General features: G+C 34.8%; 13 protein-coding genes across 13 annotated transcripts; 10 read left to right on the top strand and 3 right to left on the bottom strand. All coding sequences in view use genetic code 12, as the record gives it.

The window, feature by feature from the left end:
• Positions 1-33: 33 nt before the first annotated feature.
• Positions 34-672, top strand: DEHA2C17556g (DEHA2C17556p; the record flags this gene model as incomplete). The annotated part of the gene is made up of 1 exon (XM_458455.1): positions 34-672. The coding sequence occupies one exon, from the start codon at positions 34-36 to the stop codon at positions 670-672; it is 639 nt and encodes a 212-aa protein (XP_458455.2).
• Positions 673-922: 250 nt separating this feature from the next.
• DEHA2C17578g (DEHA2C17578p) lies at positions 923-2,764 on the bottom strand (the record flags this gene model as incomplete). The annotated part of the gene is made up of 1 exon (XM_458456.1): positions 923-2,764. The coding sequence occupies one exon, from the start codon at positions 2,762-2,764 to the stop codon at positions 923-925; it is 1,842 nt and encodes a 613-aa protein (XP_458456.2).
• A 148-nt stretch (positions 2,765-2,912) lies between these two features.
• On the top strand, positions 2,913-4,349 carry DEHA2C17600g (DEHA2C17600p; the record flags this gene model as incomplete). Its single annotated transcript, XM_458457.1, has 1 exon — positions 2,913-4,349. One exon carries the CDS (start codon positions 2,913-2,915, stop codon positions 4,347-4,349), a length of 1,437 nt encoding a protein of 478 aa, XP_458457.1.
• A 506-nt stretch (positions 4,350-4,855) lies between these two features.
• DEHA2C17622g (DEHA2C17622p) lies at positions 4,856-6,727 on the top strand (the record flags this gene model as incomplete). Its single annotated transcript, XM_458458.1, has 1 exon — positions 4,856-6,727. One exon carries the CDS (start codon positions 4,856-4,858, stop codon positions 6,725-6,727), a length of 1,872 nt encoding a protein of 623 aa, XP_458458.1.
• Positions 6,728-9,516: 2,789 nt separating this feature from the next.
• Positions 9,517-10,761, top strand: DEHA2C17644g (DEHA2C17644p; the record flags this gene model as incomplete). The annotated part of the gene is made up of 1 exon (XM_458461.1): positions 9,517-10,761. The coding sequence occupies one exon, from the start codon at positions 9,517-9,519 to the stop codon at positions 10,759-10,761; it is 1,245 nt and encodes a 414-aa protein (XP_458461.1).
• A 433-nt stretch (positions 10,762-11,194) lies between these two features.
• Positions 11,195-12,265, top strand: DEHA2C17666g (DEHA2C17666p; the record flags this gene model as incomplete). Its single annotated transcript, XM_458462.1, has 1 exon — positions 11,195-12,265. The coding sequence occupies one exon, from the start codon at positions 11,195-11,197 to the stop codon at positions 12,263-12,265; it is 1,071 nt and encodes a 356-aa protein (XP_458462.2).
• Positions 12,266-13,396: 1,131 nt separating this feature from the next.
• On the top strand, positions 13,397-14,344 carry DEHA2C17688g (DEHA2C17688p; the record flags this gene model as incomplete). The annotated part of the gene is made up of 1 exon (XM_458463.1): positions 13,397-14,344. The coding sequence occupies one exon, from the start codon at positions 13,397-13,399 to the stop codon at positions 14,342-14,344; it is 948 nt and encodes a 315-aa protein (XP_458463.1).
• Positions 14,345-15,007: 663 nt separating this feature from the next.
• DEHA2C17710g (DEHA2C17710p) lies at positions 15,008-15,259 on the bottom strand (the record flags this gene model as incomplete). Its single annotated transcript, XM_002770187.1, has 1 exon — positions 15,008-15,259. The coding sequence occupies one exon, from the start codon at positions 15,257-15,259 to the stop codon at positions 15,008-15,010; it is 252 nt and encodes an 83-aa protein (XP_002770233.1).
• Positions 15,260-17,157: 1,898 nt separating this feature from the next.
• Positions 17,158-17,382, top strand: DEHA2C17732g (DEHA2C17732p; the record flags this gene model as incomplete). Its single annotated transcript, XM_002770188.1, has 1 exon — positions 17,158-17,382. One exon carries the CDS (start codon positions 17,158-17,160, stop codon positions 17,380-17,382), a length of 225 nt encoding a protein of 74 aa, XP_002770234.1.
• Positions 17,383-17,776: 394 nt separating this feature from the next.
• Positions 17,777-19,714, top strand: DEHA2C17754g (DEHA2C17754p; the record flags this gene model as incomplete). Its single annotated transcript, XM_002770189.1, has 1 exon — positions 17,777-19,714. The coding sequence occupies one exon, from the start codon at positions 17,777-17,779 to the stop codon at positions 19,712-19,714; it is 1,938 nt and encodes a 645-aa protein (XP_002770235.1).
• Positions 19,715-20,039: 325 nt separating this feature from the next.
• Positions 20,040-21,281, bottom strand: DEHA2C17776g (DEHA2C17776p; the record flags this gene model as incomplete). The annotated part of the gene is made up of 1 exon (XM_458466.1): positions 20,040-21,281. The coding sequence occupies one exon, from the start codon at positions 21,279-21,281 to the stop codon at positions 20,040-20,042; it is 1,242 nt and encodes a 413-aa protein (XP_458466.1).
• A 633-nt stretch (positions 21,282-21,914) lies between these two features.
• On the top strand, positions 21,915-22,169 carry DEHA2C17798g (DEHA2C17798p; the record flags this gene model as incomplete). The annotated part of the gene is made up of 1 exon (XM_458467.1): positions 21,915-22,169. The coding sequence occupies one exon, from the start codon at positions 21,915-21,917 to the stop codon at positions 22,167-22,169; it is 255 nt and encodes an 84-aa protein (XP_458467.1).
• A 1,188-nt stretch (positions 22,170-23,357) lies between these two features.
• DEHA2C17820g (DEHA2C17820p) lies at positions 23,358-24,956 on the top strand (the record flags this gene model as incomplete). The annotated part of the gene is made up of 1 exon (XM_458468.1): positions 23,358-24,956. The coding sequence occupies one exon, from the start codon at positions 23,358-23,360 to the stop codon at positions 24,954-24,956; it is 1,599 nt and encodes a 532-aa protein (XP_458468.2).
• Positions 24,957-25,245: the final 289 nt, after the last annotated feature.

Consider the following 25,245-nt stretch of genomic DNA (forward strand, 5'->3'; position numbering starts at 1 on the left):
TTGTCGCTTAATGTCGTAACAATAATTGGCGCGATGATACTTGGTATTTTATCTACCGAATATCACTTAACTATTACTTACAGCAGCACCAATATGACATCTCAAAATAGATACGTGGAAGTATTCAATGGCATTTATTCGGCTGATATAACTAATCCTTCTAAGTTATTATTTCAAATTGTAATATTACAAAGTTTTTATTATATAACGGCCTTAGTGATATTTTATTTAATTTCTTCATTAAACGGATATGACTTCAAAATAGATTGGATATTCCTGTGGGAGCTAATAGCACTGGACAATGCAATGGGATTGATTCTTTTTGCATTATGGTTATTTGATTCATTATTATGCGTGTTGTTTGTCACGATTGTGGTTGGGAGGTCAAAGTTGGCATGGGATTTTGCCATTACCATTCATATAATAAATTTAATTGTTGTGTGGTTATATACTGGTAAGTTTCCAACATCAACTTTGTGGTGGTGTTTACAGGTGCTAAGTGCTGTATTATTGGTTACTTTATCCACATATCTGACTAGATGGAAAGAATTACGAACTACTTTTTTCGACAATATGTTAGATCAACAAGAATTAGGTGAAGTGGATCATTCGAATAGTCAGGATATAGAAATGCTGAATTTGCCAGCCGAGGCTTCACTGCCGAGTAAATAAAATCCTGCAATACGTAAATAATCATTAATATAAATATCAAGAATCGTCAATCCAACTTATATAATCTGGTAGTTTTATTGTATTATTTAACTTTAGGGAAATAAGAGTACGGTCACTGCTAAATTCATATTACGTCTACATATTATTATTATTATTATATTATTATTACAATTGTTATAGTTATAATGTTACGGTTTTATAATAAGAATAATAACAAGTTAAAGATACTTTTCGATAACATATAACTCCACTACGAAACATAAGTATTCTCGCTTTGAATTAGACTAAAATAGATTGTTTTCAAATCATCTTCAGTAAGTCCAACGTAAGTTTTTAGATAATTTTCAATGCCACCAAATTTTCTGTCAATTATACTAAGTGTAGCTAACATTGTTTCACATCTTGAACTTACTAAATTATCGAATCCATCCTTTTCAACGCTCCAGCTATCACGCCCTTGTTTTAAATTGGATTCAAATTCTGCATATGTTTCATGCTTCTGAAAAATTCCAATTCCCGCCAAATACTTCTTTCTAATGTTCTCAAATTCAGGCTTTAACCCTACAGCGGTTAAACTATACTCTCTTGCTATTATGTTTTTGTTGACCCCCATAAATAGCAAGATTAACATGCATACTATTCCTGTTCTATCTTTTCCTGCTGAACAATGGAATACAAACTTTTTACCTTTCAGAACTTCATCACGAATAAATTCAAATACTTTCTTATACACGTCAGTGCTATTAACTAACATATTTTCATACACTGAAGTATACGTATACCAGCTAGTTAATAGGTTGGTGAAGCTTCCAAGAATATCTTTTGGATCCCGCTTCTCTTCAATATCAAAGGGGCAATGAATCCTCCTTAATCCAAATCTCAGTAGTTCTTCATCTTTAACGCACCTTTTTGCTTCACTTTTAGTACGAAAGTCAAATATAGTATTTATTCCCAAATCTCGAAGCTTCTCTAATCCAGAATCTCGAGATATATTATCCATTGTGGCACATCTAAAGATAGTGTTCGGCTTAACATATAAATATTCCTCGATATCATGAGAACGCGGCGAGTTGATTCTCCATCCTCCGATATCTCTAAAGTTACTAATACCTTGGATCAGTCGCCAGCGAGATGAGCCACGACCTTGGAGACTAATACTGAAAAACCTCTGAATTTCATTTTCAGGCCTTAAGTAATCAATTATTACTTCATGCGCTGTATTATTGAGGTCGATTCGATCAGTTGCTAAATCTTCAGTGCTGCTCTTTTGCAATTGATTGTTCTTTGTAAGGCTTACGTCATGAAAGTAACGATCAGCATTTGGTATAAAAGTCAAATGATGAGAGTATCTTCCTCTATTTAAAAGATTTGTGAAGTGACCACAATCTCCCAAGCCTATATCGTCATCCCGTGAACCATACATACTCAATACAGAAGTTTGATTTGTCAACTGACATAATTTCGAAAAATCTAATTTAATGTCTGTCTTCAGTTCTTCGGGTCTCACAGATGCATACATGTACTCATATTCCTCAAGTTCTTCGCTGAAGAGAGTTTTATTATTCGATTTGAATGCATTCAGATAAAACTTGGAACAACAATTGATTAAATTTGGAACAATTATAGCTTTTTTTCTATCTTCCAAGCATTTGGAATAATATAAATCATTTTGCTTTATTACCCATGCAAACATCATAGCTGCACCATCAAAATATCCTATAATTGACCACAAGTTTAATTGAACTTCTTTATTGGCATTTGCAATATATTTCACAGCTACATCAATGTAATCAACACCTTTCTCCAAGTTCAGCCAATTACTTCTTTTAGATTCATCATATGGTATTTTTATCCGCAAACTGTATAAACCTAGTTCCGATGACAAGACAGAAGCTAAGTTCTTGATGCGTGTTGAATTATAATCTTCATCTTCCCCTGGTATGACCAATACAACTTTTTGAGTTGGAGGTGATAAATGATCTTTGTACGGGGTTGATGAAAATAGGAAATCTGGACTTCTAAGAACACCCACGAAATCCTTATCAATTACAATTGCTTTTTCAATATTACTTTTATGCTGTGCCTTTAGCATTGACGTTAGATTACGACGTAAACCAATTCCGCGAGGTTCAATTCAGTCCAATTTTTTTATCGAAAGTTTGAAAAATTGATAAATGTCGGGAAATACGTAGTATTAAATGCCTTTCGGGTTTTTTGTCAGTGACTTTAAGGATTAAATAATGCAAGAGTCTTTAGATCAGCGAAGGTCCGTATCGGCATACTTGAACTTTTTTGCTGAGGAGATAGGCTTGAAGACATTAGCGAAATCTAATAAGGATGTGTTCATTATAATTTTGTTAAGAATGCTTCGATTGACTGGATTTGGTGCTACTTCTTTAATATTGGTACTTTATTTGAAACAAATTGGCTTTAAAGAACAGTTTATTGGGATGTTCATGACCGTAACATTCATCGGGGATTTAGTTACAAGTTTTCTTTTGGCGATAGCTGCAGACATCATTGGAAGAAAGAATGTCTTGATATTTAGTTCTATCGCAATGACCCTAACAGGAATTTGCTTTGTTCTATTTGAAAACCCATTTCTTCTTACTGCCATTGCTGCTCTAGGAATTTTAACTCCTTACGGAGGAGAAGTTGGACCATTCCGGTCAATTGAACAAAGTTCATTAGCGTCATTAGCACCTCCTGAACAACGTTCTGATATATATGCCTGGTACACATTCTTGGGTACATTTTGTGCAGCAGTAGGGTCCATTGTCTGTGGTACTTTAGTTGATTACATGAATACGCATTTAGATTACTCGTTGGCCGCAAGTTATAAGATAGCCTTCCTTGGCTATAGTGTTCTTTCGTTCCTAACTATTATTTTATCATATTTCATCTCCATTCGTGTTGAATGGACGTCAGACGAGCAGGCTAAGAAAGATCAAAGTTCTAACCAAGCAGGTACTGGCCAGGATGAAACATCCCAGTTATTAGGACCAGAGTCCTCGCCACAACCACAAGATCAGCAGGGTGACCGCGAGCAAGATCAAACAAAGCCTAAAGAATCTACGTTCAAATTCTTGCCTACATTAAATAAATCGATTTTAGTTATAGTGATAAAATTATCATTATTGTTTGCACTCGATTCGTTTGCTTCGTCATTAATATCAACGTCATGGATATCATACTATATAAAGGAAAAGTTTGATGCATCGGCATCGTATTTGGGTTCTGTCTTTTTTATAACTGGTATTATTAGCAGCTTCACCTCACTATTAAGTACTTCGTTAACTAAACGGTTAGGTCCAGTTGTAACTATGGTTGTTACCCATTTACCTTCATCCATTCTTTTAGCACTCGTACCGTTCCCGACATCATTGAAATTTACAATGGCAATATTGATTTTAAGAGCTTCTACCCAATCTATGGATGTAGCTCCTAAGCACGTCTTTTTGGCTACATTGGTTCCATCAAGTGATAGAACAGCTGTATTTGGTTGGGTTAATGTTGTTAAAACTCTTGCCCAGGTGATTGGACCAACGATTACGGGCTTTTTCACTGTCTACAATATTCAATGGATATGTTTCGTGATTGCAGGATCATTGAAAGTTACCTATGATGTTGGTATATTAGCCACATTTTTATCGTACAATCGTCACACTAACCATTAGCATTGAACAATTTGTATTTTTTTAGATTCCGCTATATGTTTAATGTCAAAGTAAGTTATCATTCCATATTATATTATATTAAATCTTTTTGCGAAAAATGCTGAAATTCAGAAATTTGAAGTTGAGAAAACAAGTTTATGCAAGATTAAATAAACAGTAACATATTGTTGATAACGTTGAAATATAGGAAATAGTTGATGCTACAAGTTAACTCTGGATGACTATTAATATGTCCACCATCCTAGCGTAATTTGCATTAATCCCATAAAATTATTATTATACTGCGTATAAAATTAACCCTAAAATTCAACGGTTTGTGGGGTAGTGATTATAAAAATCAATTCCCCCACCAGAAATATGTTTCTCGTAAACATTATCAATAACTCCTCTTTTTGTTGCCAAACCAATTGAATATTGATGGAGAATATAATATCAGGCACGCTCTATTTGGTATAAATATCGATATTTGCTTCTGTCAGAAAGTGATTGTTAGAATTTGTACTAAAATGAACAAAAATTTATCAAACTTTAATGCGTGGGCAAATAATCCTCTCAAAACAAGAGATGATATCGTGCAAGCTCTTCACCAACAATTGGATCCATTGATTCCTGCCTTTTCCGAAGATGGTGGTGCTGTATGTTTAGCTGATTCTGGAGCAATATTCACGATGGAAGCAGCAGAATTAGAAGGTTATGCTAGGCCATTGTGGGGAATTGTTCCATATGTTTTTGGTGGTGGTGAATTCAAACATTGGGAGCTTTTCAGAAAAGGTTTGGCCAATGGAACAAATTCTAACCACCCAGAATATTGGGGTAACATTAAAGATTTGAGTATGAAGCAGCAGTTGGTGGAATTGGCAGCAGTTGGTTTTGCATTATGTTTTGTTCCCGAGCATATTTGGAACCCTTTAACCGATGAAGCTAAGGAAAATGTTTCTAAATTTTTGCTTGAAGCAAGAGAGAACGAATTTAATCATTGTAATTGGAAATTTTTCAGGGTTATGATTGATTTAGGTTTGGAAAAAGTTGGTGTTAAATTTGATACGTCGTTGACAGAAGAATATTTCCAAGATTTGGAAACCATGTATATTGATGATGGTTGGTACGGTGATGGTGCAAATTATAGAATTGACTATTATAATCCGTTTGCATTACATTTCTACGGAATGATATACTACTTTGTCAAACATGATAGTGATCCAGAAAGAAGCAACAAATACAGAAGTAGAGCTGAAAAATTTGCAAAACAGTTTATGCACTGGTTCAGCGATGATGGAGCTTGCATACCATTTGGTAGATCTTGTATCTATAGGTTTGCAGTTGACGCATTTTGGGGTATGATTGCTTGTATAACTAAACCAGACGAAGAGCCAGTAATCCCATGGGGTGTTTTGAAGGGCGTGTATTTAAGAAACTTACGTTGGTGGTCCAAACAATCTGTTTCGTTCTACAAAACAAACATTTTATCGGTAGGCTTTAGTTACCCAAACCAATTCATATGTGAAGCGTACAACTCACCTCAGTCTCCATATTGGTCTCTCAAAGCAATGTCACCTCTAATGTTACCAGAATCACATCCATTCTGGACTGTCAAAGAAGAGCCTTTGCGTTTAGATAGCTCCAGCTTTAGAGTACCGGGAATGCTTATTTCTCACGCTAGCGGTAATACAGTGGCATTATCAAGTGGACCTTACCATGATTTTGCTAGACATTGGGCTGAGAAATACTGCAAGTTTGCTTACAGTACGAGATATGGTTTCAGTGTGGAGAACAATTTAAAAGAATTTGAATTGGCTACGCTTGATAACATGATTGGTTTTAGTTTTACTGGTAAAGACTTCTTTTTTAGAGGTAAAAATAAATCATGGATTTTCGAAGACGGTTTATATAGTGAATGGTCACCTGTTAAGGATATTGAAGTCAGAACATGGATTCTTCAAAGAGGTAAATACCATATAAGGGTGCATAACATCTGTAATAATACCGAGGATGACATGGAATCTATAGAAGGTGGGTTTGCAATATCTGTAATGTATAAGAAGAATATTCAGAGTATCACAAACCCTGGTTTAAAGTCTGTTGCTGAAATATCTACTTCTGATGATACTAGTTTATTGATTAATTTCTTGGATGAAAGAAGGCCAAGGGCATGTGAACCAGATCCAAATTCCAATTTAATATCATCTAAAGTAATGTTACCACACTTAAGAGGGTCTATACCAGCCAAATCTTCAGCTAATTTTGCGTGTCTTGTTTATGGTCAGCCTAAAGACAATTCCTTTTCGACGAATACCTTATTAAATTCTGTGACAATTCCGGATCAGAGAGAGTTAGAAGAATTAAAATTAAAGGCTCAAAGAGTATTGTGTAATGTTTAGTTAAGATCTGTTAATATTATATCAAAATGACAAGATTGTCTGTAGGGTCATATATTCTAACTTTACAAATATATACATGTTCAAAAGTAAAGCCTATCAATATATACTAAATTTGATAGCCATAAAATCTTAAAATTAACACGATGCTTTTCATCTAATAAATAATCTAGCATTTGCTAACTTAAACTTAATCCATTGAGTCATATAACTGTTTATCTTCTATGTGGTAAACACTACTCTTTAGTACATGTGCTTCCGACTGATTAACCACGATTGTTTTATCTGCAACGTATTGCATGTCTGAGATATCCTCACCAAAAACCTGGGCCATTTCTTCTAATCCTAAACCAAATGTTTCGGGGAAAAATAAGTACACTATCGTAGCCTGAATAGCTAGCCACACGCAGAAGACAATATAGTATCTCCATTGGATAGCATCCATACCTAAATTATTAACATAATTGTTAAATAAGATCCACCCATTGGTACACATTTGGTATAGGGTAGACGCTTTACTTCTTAATGCATAAGGCACAATTTCCATGACATATGTTGTACCTATTGGAGACGACATATGGTAGAAACCAAAATGAAAGTAAATGATTGCAATAATGGCTCTACCTATTGCCTTATTTTTGAAATCCATTTGTTCATTAAATGCAGATAAGACAATCCAAATGATGAACATCAAACACATACAGAGATAACTTGTTATAAACAAGTTTCTACGCTTGAGTTTTCCACACATTGATGCAAATGTTAGAGACCAAGCTAATCCGTAAACGGTCAAACCAAGGTTTATCTTCAATTTTTCAACAGGCTCAGTAATTCCAATATTGTCAAGAACAATCGGGAAATAGTAAGCTGTAAGTGATGAGCCACATAACTGCTGCATTGACGGCACTACTAAGGAAAGAAATAATCTATGCATATTGCCTTCGTTTTGAACCAAACATTCCAGGTGAACTGCTTCCCAAGCTTTTCTTTATCGATTGCAGCTGAGATTTCAGCCATTTCAAATTTCACTAATGGACTTTCTGTGTCACCACCAGCATGATATTTTGTTAAAACTTCAAAGGCTTTGTCGTATTGTTCATTAGCAATTAACCATCTTGGAGACTCGGGACCTACTATGGCTAAAATCAATTCAATAGCAGGAAATAAAGCTTGAAGCAATGAAGGCAAACGCCAAGACCAATTGCTGTATTTCATGCTCGATATATATGGACCCCAGGTAAATAATGCAGCTAGGAACGAACCTACCAGGAAACTGGCGTATAGAAAGCTTGTCATTGCCGGTCTCTGAGATGGGTAAGCTGTCTCTGTCAATAAAGGACCAGCGCCGGCCGATGAAAGACAGACGCCAAACCCAAGTATAATACGGGCCGCAAGAAACATTCCATAATTTATCGCACCTGCCTGTAATGCTGAGCCAAGAATGGTTAAAGAAGTACCAACAATAATTATGGTCTTTCTTCCGAAACGATCATTAATGAAACCAGCAAAAGGAATCGCACCCAATGCCCCAATTGAAACGCCGTTATTCATGGTACTTAGTATGTCACCAGAGGGGTTGTTGAAATATTTGGACCAGCTTGGTAATGTCTGTAAATTACCCATCATACTACTATCATATCCGTAAGTAATACACGCAAAAATAGCACTCAAAAGATAAATATTCAATTTCAAGAGATGTGGATACCTGAACCACATCTTGGTTAATTTTGGTGTAACATCCTCCAATTTGAGATTTTCATTATTATCAAATTGTTGCAGACTTTTAGAGTCAACATCACTTATAAGTTTATTATCAGAAATCATAAGTGGGTGTATTTAATCTGTAGACCTTATTTGGTTATATTAACTAGGACTGAGGACTGTTACGTTCTTTCTAAAAAAGAACTATTACAAAAAACTTAACTCTACATTCTAAGATCCTGTTAGCAATAGCCTTATACTCTGGACATAGATAACTTTAGTGAACGGAAAAATAATACCCCATTAAAACTATAATTCCTTTCGAAAATTTTTGAGTTTCGAATGTGGGGAAGATTCTATTTGATTGGAACATATGATGCGAAAATTAAGGTTTAGCTGTGGACCCGAGTAAGATAATAAAACCTTGTTGAGTGGGGTAATGGGGTTTTTCTGTAACAATATTGTTTAAAGCATTAGAACGAATAGTATTCTGCCATGTCCTGGAAGTGGAACAGAACAGCTTTAGTTGCATTTTTATGATCCGGAAATATGCATGATAGGATGTGAATACCTAAGGAATTGAATAGCATAATTATAAACTATATCGGTACACACAAACCATGTAAATTCTGATCTGTATTAATAGTTGAAGGTTCGAACTACTCAAAGTAGATTTTAGATTACAATTGAAATTGAGCACAATCATTGACTTGAGGAGGTTCGATCTTGCTCGTTGATTACAACTTCCTATAATAGCAAGCTTAGCTGAACCTCGATTTTTTTACAGTCTGTTCTTCTTTTTTTTTTTCACCCCGCAACACAAGGATCGACGCTAGATAGTATGTAAACAAGAAGTAATCGGTGTGTCTAATTAGCGAATGTGGACGTCATAATGTCATCTCTTAATAAACTTGTTGATCAGATCCGCACTACTCCACAAATCCCCCACCAAAACAATCAAGTGGGGAGATGATGGGCTATTTACCCTCGAAGACGGAAGAAGTACATATGAAAGCTATTTCATTCTATTAAACTAGGATTTGGAAAGTTCTAAACCACAATTATTACGAACTTACAACCAATTTCCAAAAATGACAAAAGAAACATCCGCACAAATCTACTTAGATGAAATTAAAGATAAATTATATGGTGATTCCACCGTAGCTAAGATCTGGGGAGTTGCGTCTCCTGCTTTAAGTCAGCAGGAACCACCAACAGGATTTCCTAATTATGCTCCTGATGGAAAATATGTCTTGGACGATGCTGACTATTGGACTTCTGGCTTTTTCCCAGGGTCGGTTTATGCATTATTAGAAAGAAGTAAAAATTACCCTGATTTCTTCCCAAAATCAAAGATTCATGAAGTCAAGTTGGAATATGCTGCCAGATGGTGGGCGGAGCCAATGGCAGCAAGAGCCACCACAACTACTACTCATGATTTAGGCTTCATGATTGCACCTGCCTTCAAGAGAGAGTGGGTTTTAACCAACAGCAAGAAGAGTGAAGAAATTTTGATAACTGCAGCTAATTCCTTAGCTTCAAGATTCGATGAAAAGGTCGGATGTATTAGAAGTTGGGATGATTTACCTCCAATTAAGAAGGATCAAAAGCCCAAGGACATTAATAAGGACTTCTTGGTGATTATTGATAACATGTGTAATTTGAACTTATTATACTTAGGTGCATATTTGAGCCGTGACTTCCGTTTATCAACCATTGCTACTAAACACGCAGAAACTACTTTAAAGAACCATTTCAGAGATGACTGGTCATCATACCATGTTGTTCAATACAATAAACAGACAGGTGAAGTGGACTCCAAGTATACTGCTCAAGGTTTTGCTGATGAGTCCGGATGGACAAGAGGTCAGGCTTGGGGAATTTTAGGTTACATTGAGACCTATTTCTGGACCAAGGACAGAAAATTCTTAGAAGCTTCAAAGAACATTGCTAATTACTATGTATCGAAATTACCTGAAGACGGCGTTCCACCTTGGGATTTTAATGCTCCAGATAAGCATATTCGTGATGTTTCATCTGCCATGGCTGCCGCGTTAGGTATGATTAGAATTTACGAAGTTGAAAAAGATGAAGAATTTTTAAAGAAAGGATTAAAGCTTGTAAGGGATTGTATTAACCTTTCGTACAATAACGATGCTAAGTTAAACGATGATGGCACTGTTGAAATCGGCGCAGCCGAAACAATCTTAAACAACTCTACTTACATCCACAACCCTGCTTGTAGCGTTGATATCTATGACCATGGCTTAGTCTACGCTGATTATTACTTCTTGGTAATTGGTAATAAATTATTGCAATTGGGATTGTATAAATAGAAAAACTAACTATTTAGCGAATAATAAAAAATTTTTGATAAGCGCCCTCTATTAACTAAGTCAATATCAAACTAATTGTGAAAAAATGTTGGAGTAAAATATTTTATTGTACTGATCCATAAGGAGAAGCCCAACCAGAGAGCATAAAATCAATATTTTATGGCCAATTGATGAAAAATTCAATACAGAGACACCACTTATAAATTGATGACTTTAAATCACTAGATAGTACTTAGAATGATAATTCCGAGACAATGATTTTGATTGTTTCTTTTATTTACTGAAAAATGTCCCTATAATAATCTACCCCACCATTTTTAAAAGAAACATAAACTCCACCCCCACCAACGATATACCTATAAATACAATATATTTTCATCATAGTTAGTTATACCACATAGACTATTACAATAAAAATAAAATTCAACTTATAATGACACAAGGAGATCAATTTGAAGGTTTTGCTGTTACCGATCCTAAAAACTTTACAGATGTTACGAAAATTAAATTCACACCAAAGACATTCGAAGAATATGATATTGATGTTAAAATTCATGCCTGTGGGGTTTGTGGTTCTGATGTCCACACTGCTTCTGGTGCTTGGGGTGAAGCCATGCTCCCAGTTATTGTAGGACATGAAATTATTGGTGAAGTTGTCAAGGTGGGCTCAAAGGTTACCACTGTCAAAAATGGGGACAGAGTTGGTGTTGGTGCTCAAGTTTGGGCATGCTTAAAGTGTGATGTTTGTAAGTCAGGAGAAGAAACTTATTGTCCACATCTCATTAATACATATAATGATAAATATCCCGATGGATCCATAAGTTACGGAGGATACCTGTCCCATATTAGAGTTCATGAATATTTTACTTTTAAAATTCCTGAAAAATTGTCTTCCGAAAATGCAGCCCCAATGCTTTGTGCAGGTATAACTACATATGCCCCATTGAAGAAGAATACTCGACCAGGTATGAAAGTCGGTATTGTCGGTATTGGTGGATTGGGTCACTTCGCTATTATGTGGGCAAGGGCCTTGGGTTGTGAAGTTTTCTCGTTCTCGAGAACTGATTCCAAGAAAAAAACTGCTCTAGAACTAGGTGCTGATCATTTCGTTGACACTACTGCGAAGGACTGGAATAAAGACTTGCAATTCAAATTAGATTTAATCTTATCATGTGCAAGTTCCTCCAAGGATTTTTCTATTGGTGAATATACTTCGATGTTAACCATTGGCGGTAAATTTATCAGCGCCGGTATACCAGAAGCTCCGTTTAGTGTTAATCCTGTTGACCTATTGAAAAACGCATGTTACTTGGGTTCGTCACATTTAGGTAACAGACAAGAAATGATTGAGATGTTAAACCTTGCAGCTGAAAAGAATGTTACTTGTTGGAATGAAACTATTCCAATAAGTAAAGCTGGTATTAAAGAAGCTCTTGAGAAGAATTGTCAAAATAAAGTCAGATATAGAATTACGTTGACTGATTATGATAAGCAATTTGAATAATGAATTTTTTAGTTCAGCTCATAAGATTTGTTACATAGATATCTTCAATTGAATATGATTGCATTTTTTTTATTTAACAAAGCGTATAAAAATTGAATTTTTCCTTGAGAATAGTGAATATTGCTACTATTTGTACATAATTATTCTTTGTTGATTCAAGAGAAGTAATTTAAAGATTTAGCGTACATCGTAAACGAATATTAAACTCTTAATTCATATTGAGCGATTCTGAACAAAGCAATGCCAATAACAATTATTTTCCTTAGCCAATGGTTTAAGTAATAAATGTAAACTACAAGCAAAGTTTTTATACTTCTTGTCTGACATGTAAGAATCCCAAATGATAATCGCAGCTAACGAAGAGCCAATTAGAAAACTTGCAACCTAAAACTTGGCATTGCTGGTCTCTTGCAAGGAAACTCAATTTCTCTAACAATAATTTCCTTGATGAAGAAAAATGAACTCAACACAAAATTTAATAGTATGGAACATACCAAACTCTATCGCATTCATTTGTAATCTGATGCAAGAATAACTTAGCTTAGCCAATATCCAATATCAAGAATGCTTTACTGAAGAATTTTGTACTCTTGAAAAGTAAGCTACAGATCTATATATGTGCCAATCAACTTACATTAAATTTTGAATTTCTTCAAGAACACCCTCGACAAGCTTAAATAATTTCGATAGCAAATGAATATATGACAAACTTTAGAAATTACATGAACTATAATTTCCAGCTGTAATATTATTATTAATAGCAATATTTCCTTTTCATCGATTAGGCCAAATTATTTGGCCTGTACAATATTAATAGAAATGTGTTGTTCACGATGAGACACATTTGGGTGGGGGAGGAGAGAGTCCTTTAGATTTCGCAAAAAGTAACGCGCTATAGAATAATTAAAGGAGATAGCTCATATCGGTACAGAAAATGCGGAGCGCATAATCAATACTTTTGGCAAAACAATAAATCTATAGTTGATACCGAATTTTAGTTTCCCCCACCAAAATATTTATAAAATGTGGGCAAGGAAAAAAAAAGTTAAGCATCTGGAGTCCTTTATAAAACAGGAAATATTCTTAATTCTTTACATTTTTATTTTATTCTTTATCTTATAAAATTACAATATGACTGTTGTTGAATCTTCCATATTACCTAAGGGCATCTATTCCCCAATTCCTACATATTATAAAAATGATGGTAAATTCTCTTTAGACACAGAAACCCAAGTCAAACATGCTTTAATGTTATATGAAAGTGGTATAAACGGGTTGGTTGTTTCTGGAAGCATGGGTGAATCAACCAATATTTCACCTGCAGAAAGAAACAGTGCTTTGAGAAATCTCAGACAAGCTATTCCAGACAAAACTTTTAAGCTTATTGCAGGTATGCCTCCTAATAGTGTTGCAGAAGTCATCACTGAGTCTGAAGAAAGCAAGAAAAATGGAGCAGACTTTATAATTTTGTTGGTTCCAGGATACTTTGGACCTAATTTGATTAGTCAACAAGGTATCATCGACTATTTCCTAAATGTCGCTGATTACACTGCTTTACCTATTGTCATTTATAATTATCCAGGCGTCTGTAATAATGTCAATATCATGATTGAAACTTTCGAAACATTATCTAAACATGAAAATATTGCTGCTGTCAAGTTAACTCATTTTAATTTAGATATATATACATTGTTGGGAAATAATAAGACTTACGAAACTAATAACTTTAGACCTTTTACTGGTTTGGGTCAAGTATTGATTCCATCACTTTCAGTTGGTATGTTTGGTGCTATTGATGGTTTATCGGGTATATTTCCAAAGAGTATGTTAAAGCTTATGAAATTGTACGAAGATGGTGAGAAAGAAAAAGCTCTCCAATTGCAGTACATTGTCACCAAGGTTGACTTAATGATCAGTGAATTGAATGTTGTTGGTGTTAAACAACTTTTGAAAGAAGTTTATGGTTATGGAGAAATTGTGTCGGGTAGACCACCATTAAGTAAACCAGTTGACTTGAATGCATACAAAAAGTATGAAACCGATATCAAAATATTAGCTGAAATTGAAAAATCTTTGTAGAAATTTCACCATGAACTTTTTTTTCTACATTCTAATTAAACTGATACTTGCTGTGGTGCTTGATTATGTTTCCTACGGAAATGTTGTGGCTTCAGACTTACGGTGTTTGGTATTATATTAAATAGATTGTTACATAATAAATATTTCTTTATCTAAAAAAATAGAATTAATTTCATATTCATTATTCTAAGATTTTCTCTCTCTCAAGATTATACCTTCAATTAAGAGGGAGGAGTGTAACACACCTTTAGGTTACCGTTTTAAGTGTTGCAAATTTCCATTTATCAAAAGAGTCTTACCCGGATATATATTTAAAACATTATGAGTTTCTTTGGATTCAACTTCCGTATAATGATTTCATGATTAACTATAGATACCTCATTCATACTAGTTTATATTTTTATAAGTGGGGCTGTTGAAATTAATTGACCAATTTTTGTTTTTATGAATAATCCTAAAAATTTGTAAAAATCATATATATTTTTTAAACAAGGAAAATTTTCAGGTTACATAAAATTATATACCAATTGTAGCAGGCCACATGTAAACTCTGGTTACTAAAAATAAATTACATAGTATATTTTAATGCGAGAGTCTGAGTTAATAATTTAACAGCACCTTTAGAAGAACAGTAATGTGCTGACCCTTTTTTTCCTACAAAACTCATAATAAATCCAGTATTAACGATGACTCCGTCTTTTTATTCTCTAAGTAGTAATTAATTGCTAGCGTATTTAATGAGAAAACGCCAGTTAAATTCATATCAAGAACATTTTGCCATTCGTCTATTTCTAATTCATGAGAAGGTGTATTTCCCCCGATCCCTGCATTTGAAAATACAAAATGCAAATCACCAAATTTTGATAAAGTACAGTTTATTAGTAGCTTGTTATCTTCATGTTTAGAAGTATCCATCTGAACGTAATGAAAATTTAAATCAGAAAAACCTTTTGACCGAAACTCATGTAGTGTAATTCGTAGCTTCCGGTGTCCTGCAAATCGACAATGGCAGTTTTAGCACCCAAGTGGAGAAGTTTGATGGCTGTCGCGAGCCCAATACCAGAAAATCACCCTGTAATAATAACAACTTTATTCTCAAAATTATAGCACATGGTTGTACATCAATGGTCCTTAAATTCACTGATATTTTAAGCATATTATTTATATTTATATATTTGTCTTTCAATACTTTTGGAAAAGAATATCCTGATGAGACGGTATTATATTATCAGGTTCCACTGGCAATGAGAGAGGGTAATTTTAAAGTTCCCTCGTTAAAATTTAAGACAAGACCTTCAATCATTTTCTGGAGAAATAAGATCGCTGTATTATATAAGCAACAGAATTTTAATGGATCTCAGATTTTATTATGCAGTCACTTACGGCTTTCCCGATTAGTAAAAGGGTTCCAATATACCTGCATTTTTTGTTATTGTTGTGGAATTTATAGTCTTTAGAAGTAAAAACACCCATTCCTGGGGTGCTGGTAGCGGAGGTATTGATATACAAACTTAAGAACAGATACAAGAAAAATGGAATAAAGCAGAATTAGCTTAATTTATGTAACAATTAAAAAAGATACTTGAAAGGTTTGAATTTTAAGAGCAGATCCTATCAACTAAACTTATCAAGAAAAATAGTTATGCAGCCAAACAAGGTTCCTGGGAGATTAAAATATAGTATATTAACATTTTATAGGTATATAGTATATATCCATGCTGCGTAATTGAAAATTAAATCACAAAAAGAATATGCAGCTAAAGGCCTTAATAACCTAAAACTCAAATCTGAGCTCATTCATAAGAGCGAAAGAACGTTATATCCTCAATATATATATTAAAATAATATATAAGCTAAATAAATCTAATCTTGTGAGAAAGAGTTCCAATTTGTTCGATAGAAATTTCAACGAGATCTCCATCTTTTAAGTACCGTCCACTTACCGCTCCAACGCCGCTTGGAGTGCCGGTCATAATTACAGTCCCTTGTTCCAATGTTGTACCCTGGCTTAAAAAGGCAATAATCTTTTGAATGTTGAACAAGAGATCGTCAGTGTTTGCATCTTGCCGAAGTTCACCGTTAATTCTAGTTTGAAGTTGAAGTGTATGTGGATTTTTAATAACTCTTGTGGAAAAAAGAGCAGGTCCTAATGGTGCATATCTATCAAAACTCTTAGAGTAATACCATTGTGGAATATTACCTGAATAATCCGGGTGATATTGCCATATACGAGCAGATACGTCATCACCGACGATGTAACCTGCTACATAATTCAAAGCATCTTCTTCCTTGATGTGCTTGCCAGTTTTTACAATGACTACACAAAACTCACCTTCATAATCACATTGGTTTTCTTGAGCAATCTTAGGGATTGCAATAGCTTCATTGTGATCTCCAACACTGGTACGTGGCTTATAGAAAATTTGAGGCTTTGGAGGTGGAGGTAAACTACCTTCTTGGATATGTTTCATATAATTCATTCCAACGCACTTGACAATAGGGCACCCTCACTGGTAAGAGGTCCTAATAATTCCTTGACTTCTAAAATTTCATCAGTCACTTTTGCGTCTGAAAAGATGTTTCCTGTAACAACTTTAGCCTTGATGGTTTTCCCATTAGCAAAATCTTTCCCACATTATATGAAGATCCAGAGATAATTGGCTCACCTCTGTAAATTTGGCCATCTTTAGCAACGAATCTAATTATTCTATCCCAATTTGACTTTTTTTTTTTATTTTGATAGCGACGTATTCTTGAATAATTCAATTCATTTTTATAAGTAAAAAGTACATTAGAGGAGTACAGCTATTTATATGTGTACAAATAAGGAGTGTTATGGGAGAAAACTTTTGGAAGATAGAGCTGCACAGTTTTTGATGGGAGCAGTGGGGGACGCTAGGAGCTGTAACTTAGCTCCAGATGCAACTCAGCTTGCAAAATGGGGCACAGTAATGCTTATTAATGAATTACTGGTGGTCTTTAGTTCATCCCCCCTCTTCGGTTCGGCTACTAAATGTCTATGGCCTTGCCTTTTTTAATTCTTATTTCTTACTTATTCATGAAGTACTTAGCGCTTGTGGAAATTTTCGATTTTTCTTTGTAAGGTGTTCTTTGCCACCCCCGTATTTTTAAAGCCACCCATTTATTTCTTTGAAATACTTTGTATCATATATTCTAGTATCATATATTTTAGTATCGGAAGGATAATCTATATAAAATACTCCGATCGCCTGGGGTACCACACCTCCCCCACCTAACTTTTTTTCATCAAATGTCCTGTATGTTAATAATTGGAATTGAAAGAGCTTGGTGGAGAATACAATTCAAGGTAAATTCAATACCTTGAATTGTAATGATATCCAATATAAAATAACATCAATTGTCAGTTATGTCGAGTTATTTTAGAATAATTGATTATGAGAATTTAACATTATGAATAGAAATTCAACTAATTTTAACGCGTGGGCGAATAATCCACTCAAAACAAGAAAAGATGTAGTTCAAGCGCTTGAACAACAAGTAGAGCCGTTGATTCCTGCATTTACAGAAGATGCTGCAAGAGTCAGTTTGGCAGATACATCTGCTCTTTTCAGTATGGAATCGGCAGAGTTAGAAGGATTCGCTCGACCATTATGGGGTATTGTACCATTTGTCTATGGTGGAGGTGAGTTTAAGCATTGGGAAGTATTCAGAAGGGGGTTATCCAACGGAACAAACCCAAGTCATCCAGAGTTTTGGAAAGATGCTAATGATATCGATCAGCATTTGGTTGAATTAGCTGCCATTGGTTTTGCCTTATGCCTTGTTCCCGAGCATATTTGGAATCCTTTAACCAAGGAGGCTAAAGATAATGTTTCCAGGTTCTTACTAAAAGCAAGGGAAAAGGAATTTCCCCATTGTAATTGGAAGTTTTTTAGAATTATGATTGATTTAGGTTTAGATAAAGTTGGAGTGACTTTCGACAAGTCTTTTACAAAGGCTTATATGGAAGATTTGGATGTAATGTATATTGATGAAGGTTGGTACGGTGATGGAGCGAACAATAGGATTGATTATTATAATCCCTTTGCGTTGCATTTTTACGGTATGATTTATGCATTTGTAATGCAAGAGAGAGATCCAGGACGAAGCAAGAAGTACAAGGACAGAGCATTATTATTTGCAAAGCAATTTATTCATTGGTTTAGTGATGATGGGGCTTGTATTCCATTTGGTAGATCCTGTACTTATAGATTTGCAGTCGATGGTTTCTGGGGCATGTTGGCTTGTGTCATAAAAGCTGACGAAGAACCTATAATTCCATGGGGCGTATTAAAAGGAATTTATTTAAGAAATTTGCGTTGGTGGTCCAAGCAGCCAGTATCTTTCTTTAAGACCAACATTTTATCTGTTGGTTTCAGTTACCCAAATCAATTTATGTGTGAAAGTTACAACTCTCCACAATCTCCGTACTGGTCTCTCAAGGCGTTTACATCCTTAATCTTACCTGATTCTCATCCTTTCTGGAGTGCCAAGGAAGAACCATTGGTTTTAGATAGTGCCTCTCTTAGAGTTCCCGGTATGTTAATTTCACACAACAAAGGTAATACCGTTGCGCTTGTCAGTGGTCCATATCTGACATTTTTAAGACATCACGCTGAAAAGTATAGCAAGTTCGCCTACAGTTCACGTTACGGGTTTAATGTGGAAAATAATTTGAAAGACTTTTCAACCGCGTCACTTGATAATATGATTGGTTTCAGTTATACTGGAAGGGATTTCTTCTTCAGAGAGTCAAGCAAATCTTGGATTTTTGAGGACGGTCTCTATTCAGAGTGGTCGCCTAGTGGAGCGAATGACATTGAAGTTAAAACTTGGATTCTTCAGAAAGAAAATTATCATATTAGAGTTCATCGTGTCTATAATAATAGCTCATTGGACGTCAACACTCGTGAAGGTGGGTTTGCGGTTAGTACTATGCATGAAAACCAAATAGAACAAAAGAAATCCCTTACACCGAAACCTATTGCACGTTTAACAACTTCAAAAGATACGACGCTCGTTGTTAATTTATTAGATGAAAGAAAACCCAGGATTTGTAAATCTGAACCAAATTCTAACATAATTTCCTCAAAGGTAGTATTGCCACAATTAGAAGGAAAGATAGGAGCACGTTCGTCTGCACAATTCGCTTGTGCCATATATGCTCAACCTAAAGATAGGTCTTTTGATTTGGACCACTGGCAAGGCAATATAGAACTTCCAAGTGTAGAAGAATTAGAAAGTTTGAAGTCAAGTGCTGAAAGGGTCAAATGTAACGTCGCTGGTAAAAGTGACGAAATAATGACACAACAAATGACAAAGTTGATGTCAAAATTCGAAGATAATTAAGATTGGGATAGGCTGATTATAACTTAGAATTGAAAACATTCTTTTGAATCATACCACTTTTGGTATGTGATGTTGTAGTTTGTTTATTGTTTAGCTATAGATTAGGATAATAAATTTTTTTCCATTAATATTCTTCTAGTTACGTTTCGAGAATACGTAATCTTTTAACAAATTTGAGATTTATTCAATGTATAATAGGCATTTTGTAAACCTATATTTTGTAAATCTATGTTTGTGTTAATGATTTATGTATATTATTGGGTTTATAGATATTATTATACCTTTATATGTAATGCTTATTGAATTGATTAAATTACTTATAAAACTATTTATAAAGACCAAGTTCTAACAATTTATTTCCAATCATTAAGAAATAATAGTCCGCATACACCAAACCGTGATCAAATGTTCTCCATTCTTCGATAACATCTGGATTATTAATGAATGTAGACTTAGATAAAATAGTGTCAGTTGGACCGAGCTCAACAGTCCCATCATCATTCAAAGTAGCTTTCTTGTTATAAGCAAGTTTAATACAGTCGCTCACAAGTTTTAAAGCACTGTTTAAGATTTCTTCGTCCTTAATGCACTCGTAAATTTTGAGCATACCAAATGCAGCAGCCATTCCAGAAGATACATCACGAATATGCTTGTCTGGCGCATCGAAATCCCATGGTGGAACTCCATCTTCTGGCAATTTCGATAAATAATACTTAGTGATACTCAAGGCAGCATCTAAGAAATTTTTATCTTTGGTATAAATGTAGGTTTCTATGTAGCCAAGTATACCCCACGCTTGTCCCCTAGTCCAACCCGATTCATCGGCATAACCCTGGAAGGTGAACTTATCCTTAGCTTTACCAGTTTCTCGATCGTACATCACAACATGATAAGATGACCAGTCGTCTCTGAAGTGATTCTTTAGGGTAATCTCAGCATGCGTAGTGGCAATGTCTGCTAAACGGGAATCTCCACTCAATTCCGCTCCCATATATAAAAGGTTCAAGTTACACATATTATCAATGATAACAACTAAATCCTTATCGAAGCTTGACGTTCTACAACCTTCTTCTTTAATTGGGAAAAGTTCATCCCAACTTCTAATACAACCAACCTTTTCATCGAATCTAGAAGCTAAAGAATGAGCTCCCTTGATTAAAATGTCTTTAGACTTTTCACTTCCACTACGCAAATATTCCGTTTCAAAAGATGGAACAAGCATAAAACCCAAGTCATGATTGTCTGTCTTATTTTTATGTTTAGCCATACCCTCAGCCCACCATTTTGCTGCATATTCTAATTTGACAGGATTGATCTTCTCGCTCGGGAAATATTCAGGGTACTTTTCACTTCTGGCTAATAAAGTATAAAGTGAACCCGGGAAGAATCCTGAAGTCCAGAAATCAGAATCTCTGCAGGTGTATCTGCTTCCTTTAGAATAATCAGGGAACTCAGTTGGTGGCTGTGGTTCACTTAATGCAGGCGTTGCAACTCCCCAAATTTTGGCAACTGTAGCGTCGCCATATAAGTAATCTTTTATTTCGTCTAAGTAAGCTTGTCTAGTCATGTTTTATTTGAATCTGTACTTGGTTTTTAATAATGTCAACTTCAATTCCCAGTCCTTTTCGCTTCCTTTTAAATCATCTTCGATGGGGCCGGTGGGGGCGGGGATGATCTGTTAAAATGTGGGGGCAATATATTCTATCCCCCAGTAGACCCCGGAAAAGCCGCGCGATATCACAATTGTGTTCCATTATTAAAAGGATGGTGAAAGTGGGCGTATATTATCAAGATTACTGCTATTTGTAATAAAACTGGAAAGAGTACTTTTTTTTTTCGCAGCTATTTGAAATGATAGTAGAAGAACACGTAGCTTACATCTCGATCTATAAGAGTAGCAATTTTTGCTATAAACGAGATATTATTTGTTTCTATTAGCTTTTTAGATTATTATTCGCACCTACTATACTGTCAATATTTTTTTTATAAACCTAGACAAAGTTATCTCTCCTTAATTGTTTTGTTCCAAACATCAGACCTCACATCATTTTCCGTAATTTCTCTTGAATATAAAATTCAAATATAACGTTCAAGAAGCAAAGCGAAAATAATGTAGATTGACAAATAAAACAAAAAAAGTAAAACATGACTGATTCTAATAAAAGATTTTCCTATTTTATTTCTGTCTCATGGTTCGACTATGATATTTGGTGAAGAGTCAGTTGTTAGTAGAGACTGGGAAGAACAAGGAAGGAATGCTGAAAGGAACGGTGTTCAAGGTGTAGTTATATCGGGTGCTCATTGGGAGAAGGTCGGTCAAGATTTAGTTCACGTATCCATAAAGGAACCACCAGGAATGAATCCAATTTCATGGGTGGCGAAAGAAAAATATGAAAATTATCGTATCAATTGCAGCAAGGATCTCGGCATAATATTCTTAAAGATGGAGGAATGAATGTAGTATTGAATGATACGGACAATTGGATCCATGACTCATTTACTTTAAAATGGATGTTTTCTAAAAAGTGTCCCCCAGTTACCTTTTTATCAATAAACACAAAATATGATGCTGCATTTCACGCTAAAATCGGTAAGTTATTATAGCATCTAAGATCGCAAAGGATTTTGCTAATTGGTACAGGCGGTGCAGTACACAACTTATACAGAAACTACTGGCCTCAGATTGTTATTTATAGAAATAATTTGCTCAAGAGGTACCACCAGATCAATGGGATCTTGATTTTAGAAATTATTTTTACGATGCTGTCCATACTATTCCTTCTACAGGAAACGCTAGTATTAGGGAAGTATTCTAAGATTAATACATAACCCAAGATTCAGGGTGCCCATGGAACAGACGACCATTACATGTCGGCCTGTTTTGTTGCTGGTGCTTCGAACGAAAAAGAGATTGGATATTTAACAAGTGAAATATGGGAGCTTCAAAATATGGGGGATTCTCAATATATAATTGGGTCCTGGTAATATATCATATCTAATGTACTATTAATAATTTGATCGCATAAATAGACAGACCCATTTAACATCTACTAAGAGTGCTGCTTGTCTTTTTAAATATCTCTTCTATGCATAAAATGTTTATACTTTATATTACTACATGGACTATTCAATCTCTAGTTAGTTAAAGCTGCTGGAAAGTGTCATATTGCATATGATGACTTGTATTTTGATTTTTTTAAGAAATGATTGCCAAATTGTTTCAAACTGGCTATAGAGAGAGATGGCATGCGGTAGTTGGTAAAGGCTTAATTTACTGACCGAAGAGGAAATCCAAAGGAGAACTTGCGTGCTACCTCTAAATACTAAGGAGTGAAGGTATTCCTGTGTTCGGATGAATCAAGCAATGTACAATCAGTGCAGAAGTAAGATAAGCAGAATTGTTATATCAAAATGAAATCATGGCTTATATCTTTTCTATTGTCATAATTGAGAAAAAAGTTGTATCTACTGAAATATTTCAGTTTTCTCTAGATCTTTTCGGAAATAATGGAAATAAGGGACCCAGTGGATTTAGGTCAAAAAAAAAAATACATAGCAGAAAAGGTTATTTAAAAGGTGGTTCTTGTCCTAAAATTTTCTAATAGCATATATATGTGATACGTTTTACTTTTGTATTGGAATTATGCTAACCTTCATTAACAATAGTTGTTTTGGTCAATTAGTTTACTATTTATCAAATCGCAATTACTGCAAACTGAAAGAAGAACAAAATGATTATGTTGTTCCAGAAAAGTACTTGTTATCAACATTATCATCTATTTCATCAAGTTCATCATATGATGAAAAATCTACAAATAATAATATAATAGTCACCTGGGATGGTGAAGATGATCCTGAAAATCCACGTAATTGGCCCGTTTACCAAAAATCCTTTTTCATATTTGAAGTTTCGTTTTTGACACTTGCGGTGTATATGGGTTCTGCAATATATACACCCGGAGTATATGAAATACAAGAAGCCTTAGGAGTTTCCGAAATAGTTGCAACCCTACCTTTAACTCTTTTTGTTATTGGGTATGGTTTAGGACCCATGGTATTTGCTCCAATGTCAGAAATCGCGGCCGTAGGAAGAGCATACATATACGTTATATCCCTTATCGTATTTATGATATTACAAATTCCAACAGCATTAACTGAAAATATTGCGAGCTTATGTGTATTGAGATTTTTAGGTGGATTCTTTGCGTCTCCGTGCCTTGGTAATGGTCCTGCATTAGTTTGTGATGTACTATCGATTCCATATGGTGCTATTGGAATAGGATTATGGTCTATTGCTGCCGTGGCTGGACCGCTGTTTGGTCCTTTGATTGGGGCTGTCTTGGTGGTTAAAGGAGGGTGGAGGTGGACTTTCTGGTGTATATGTATCGTGAGTGGCTTCGCCTTATTCTTATCAATATTCTTGCTTCCAGAGTCTTTTGAAAAGACCTTGCTCTTTAGGAAAGCAAAAAGATTAAGAACTTTAACGGGTAATCCTGATGTTGTTAGCGAAGGTGAGCTTGAAGTGAAGCATTTAAATATGGGCCAAATAATAATAGACACATTGTGGAGACCCTTCGAAATAGTAATCTTTGAACCAGTGGTATTATTAATAGACGTATATCTTGCACTAGTTTATGCAATTATGTACCTATGGTTCGAAGCGTTTCCAATAGTATTTTTAGAAATGAAAAGTTTCACAGTGGTACTTATGGGTGTTTCTTACCTTAGTACTATCGTTGGAAGCTTGATTGGATCTGCTATATATACTTGGTGCGCATATAGAGCATACACTTTAAAATTATTGAAAAATGAAGAAGTTTATCCTGAAGTTTTTATACCCCTGGCTATATTTGGAGCTGTTTGTATGCCAATTGGTATTTTCATATTTGCATGGACGAGCTCACCGGATATTCATTGGATAGGCCCAATGATAGGTTCTGCTATTTTTGCAGTAGGAGCATTTATTATCTTCCAATCTTTATTTAATTACTTAGGAATGTCATTTTGGAGGTACATGGCTTCAGCGTTTGCTGGAAATGCTTTATTTAGGTCTTCTATTGGTGGTGCGTTTCCTTTGTTTGGAAGAATTATGTTTGAAAATTTGGGTAGTAAAAAATTTCCTGTTGGATGGGGTTCAAGCATACTAGGTTTTATATCGGCTGGAATGATTTCTATTCCAGTATTATTTTATTTCAATGGACCTCGATTAAGGGCCAGGTCGAGATATTCAGGTACAGATTGATGCTCGTATTCATAATCTTGCATTTATTAATTAGATTTAGATTCTGATGAACTACAAAATAATAGGTTGATAGAATCTGATTTTCAGCAACAAGATTAATTATCATTTAGTGGATATAATATTAGTATCAAGAGAAATTAAGAAAAAAGTAGGGTTGTTATTAGCCGAAATCTAGGAATATCAAGGGAGCGTTTCAAGTGCTGTCGAATTCACCAATAATAAAAAGATGTAGAGTAGTTGACGTTTCAAGCTAAAACGTCTTGTATACGCTATTTGTTTGTGACTAATA

Source organism: Debaryomyces hansenii (genome assembly GCF_000006445.2).
Source record: "Debaryomyces hansenii CBS767 chromosome C complete sequence".
Lineage (NCBI taxonomy): Eukaryota > Fungi > Ascomycota > Pichiomycetes > Serinales > Debaryomycetaceae > Debaryomyces > Debaryomyces hansenii.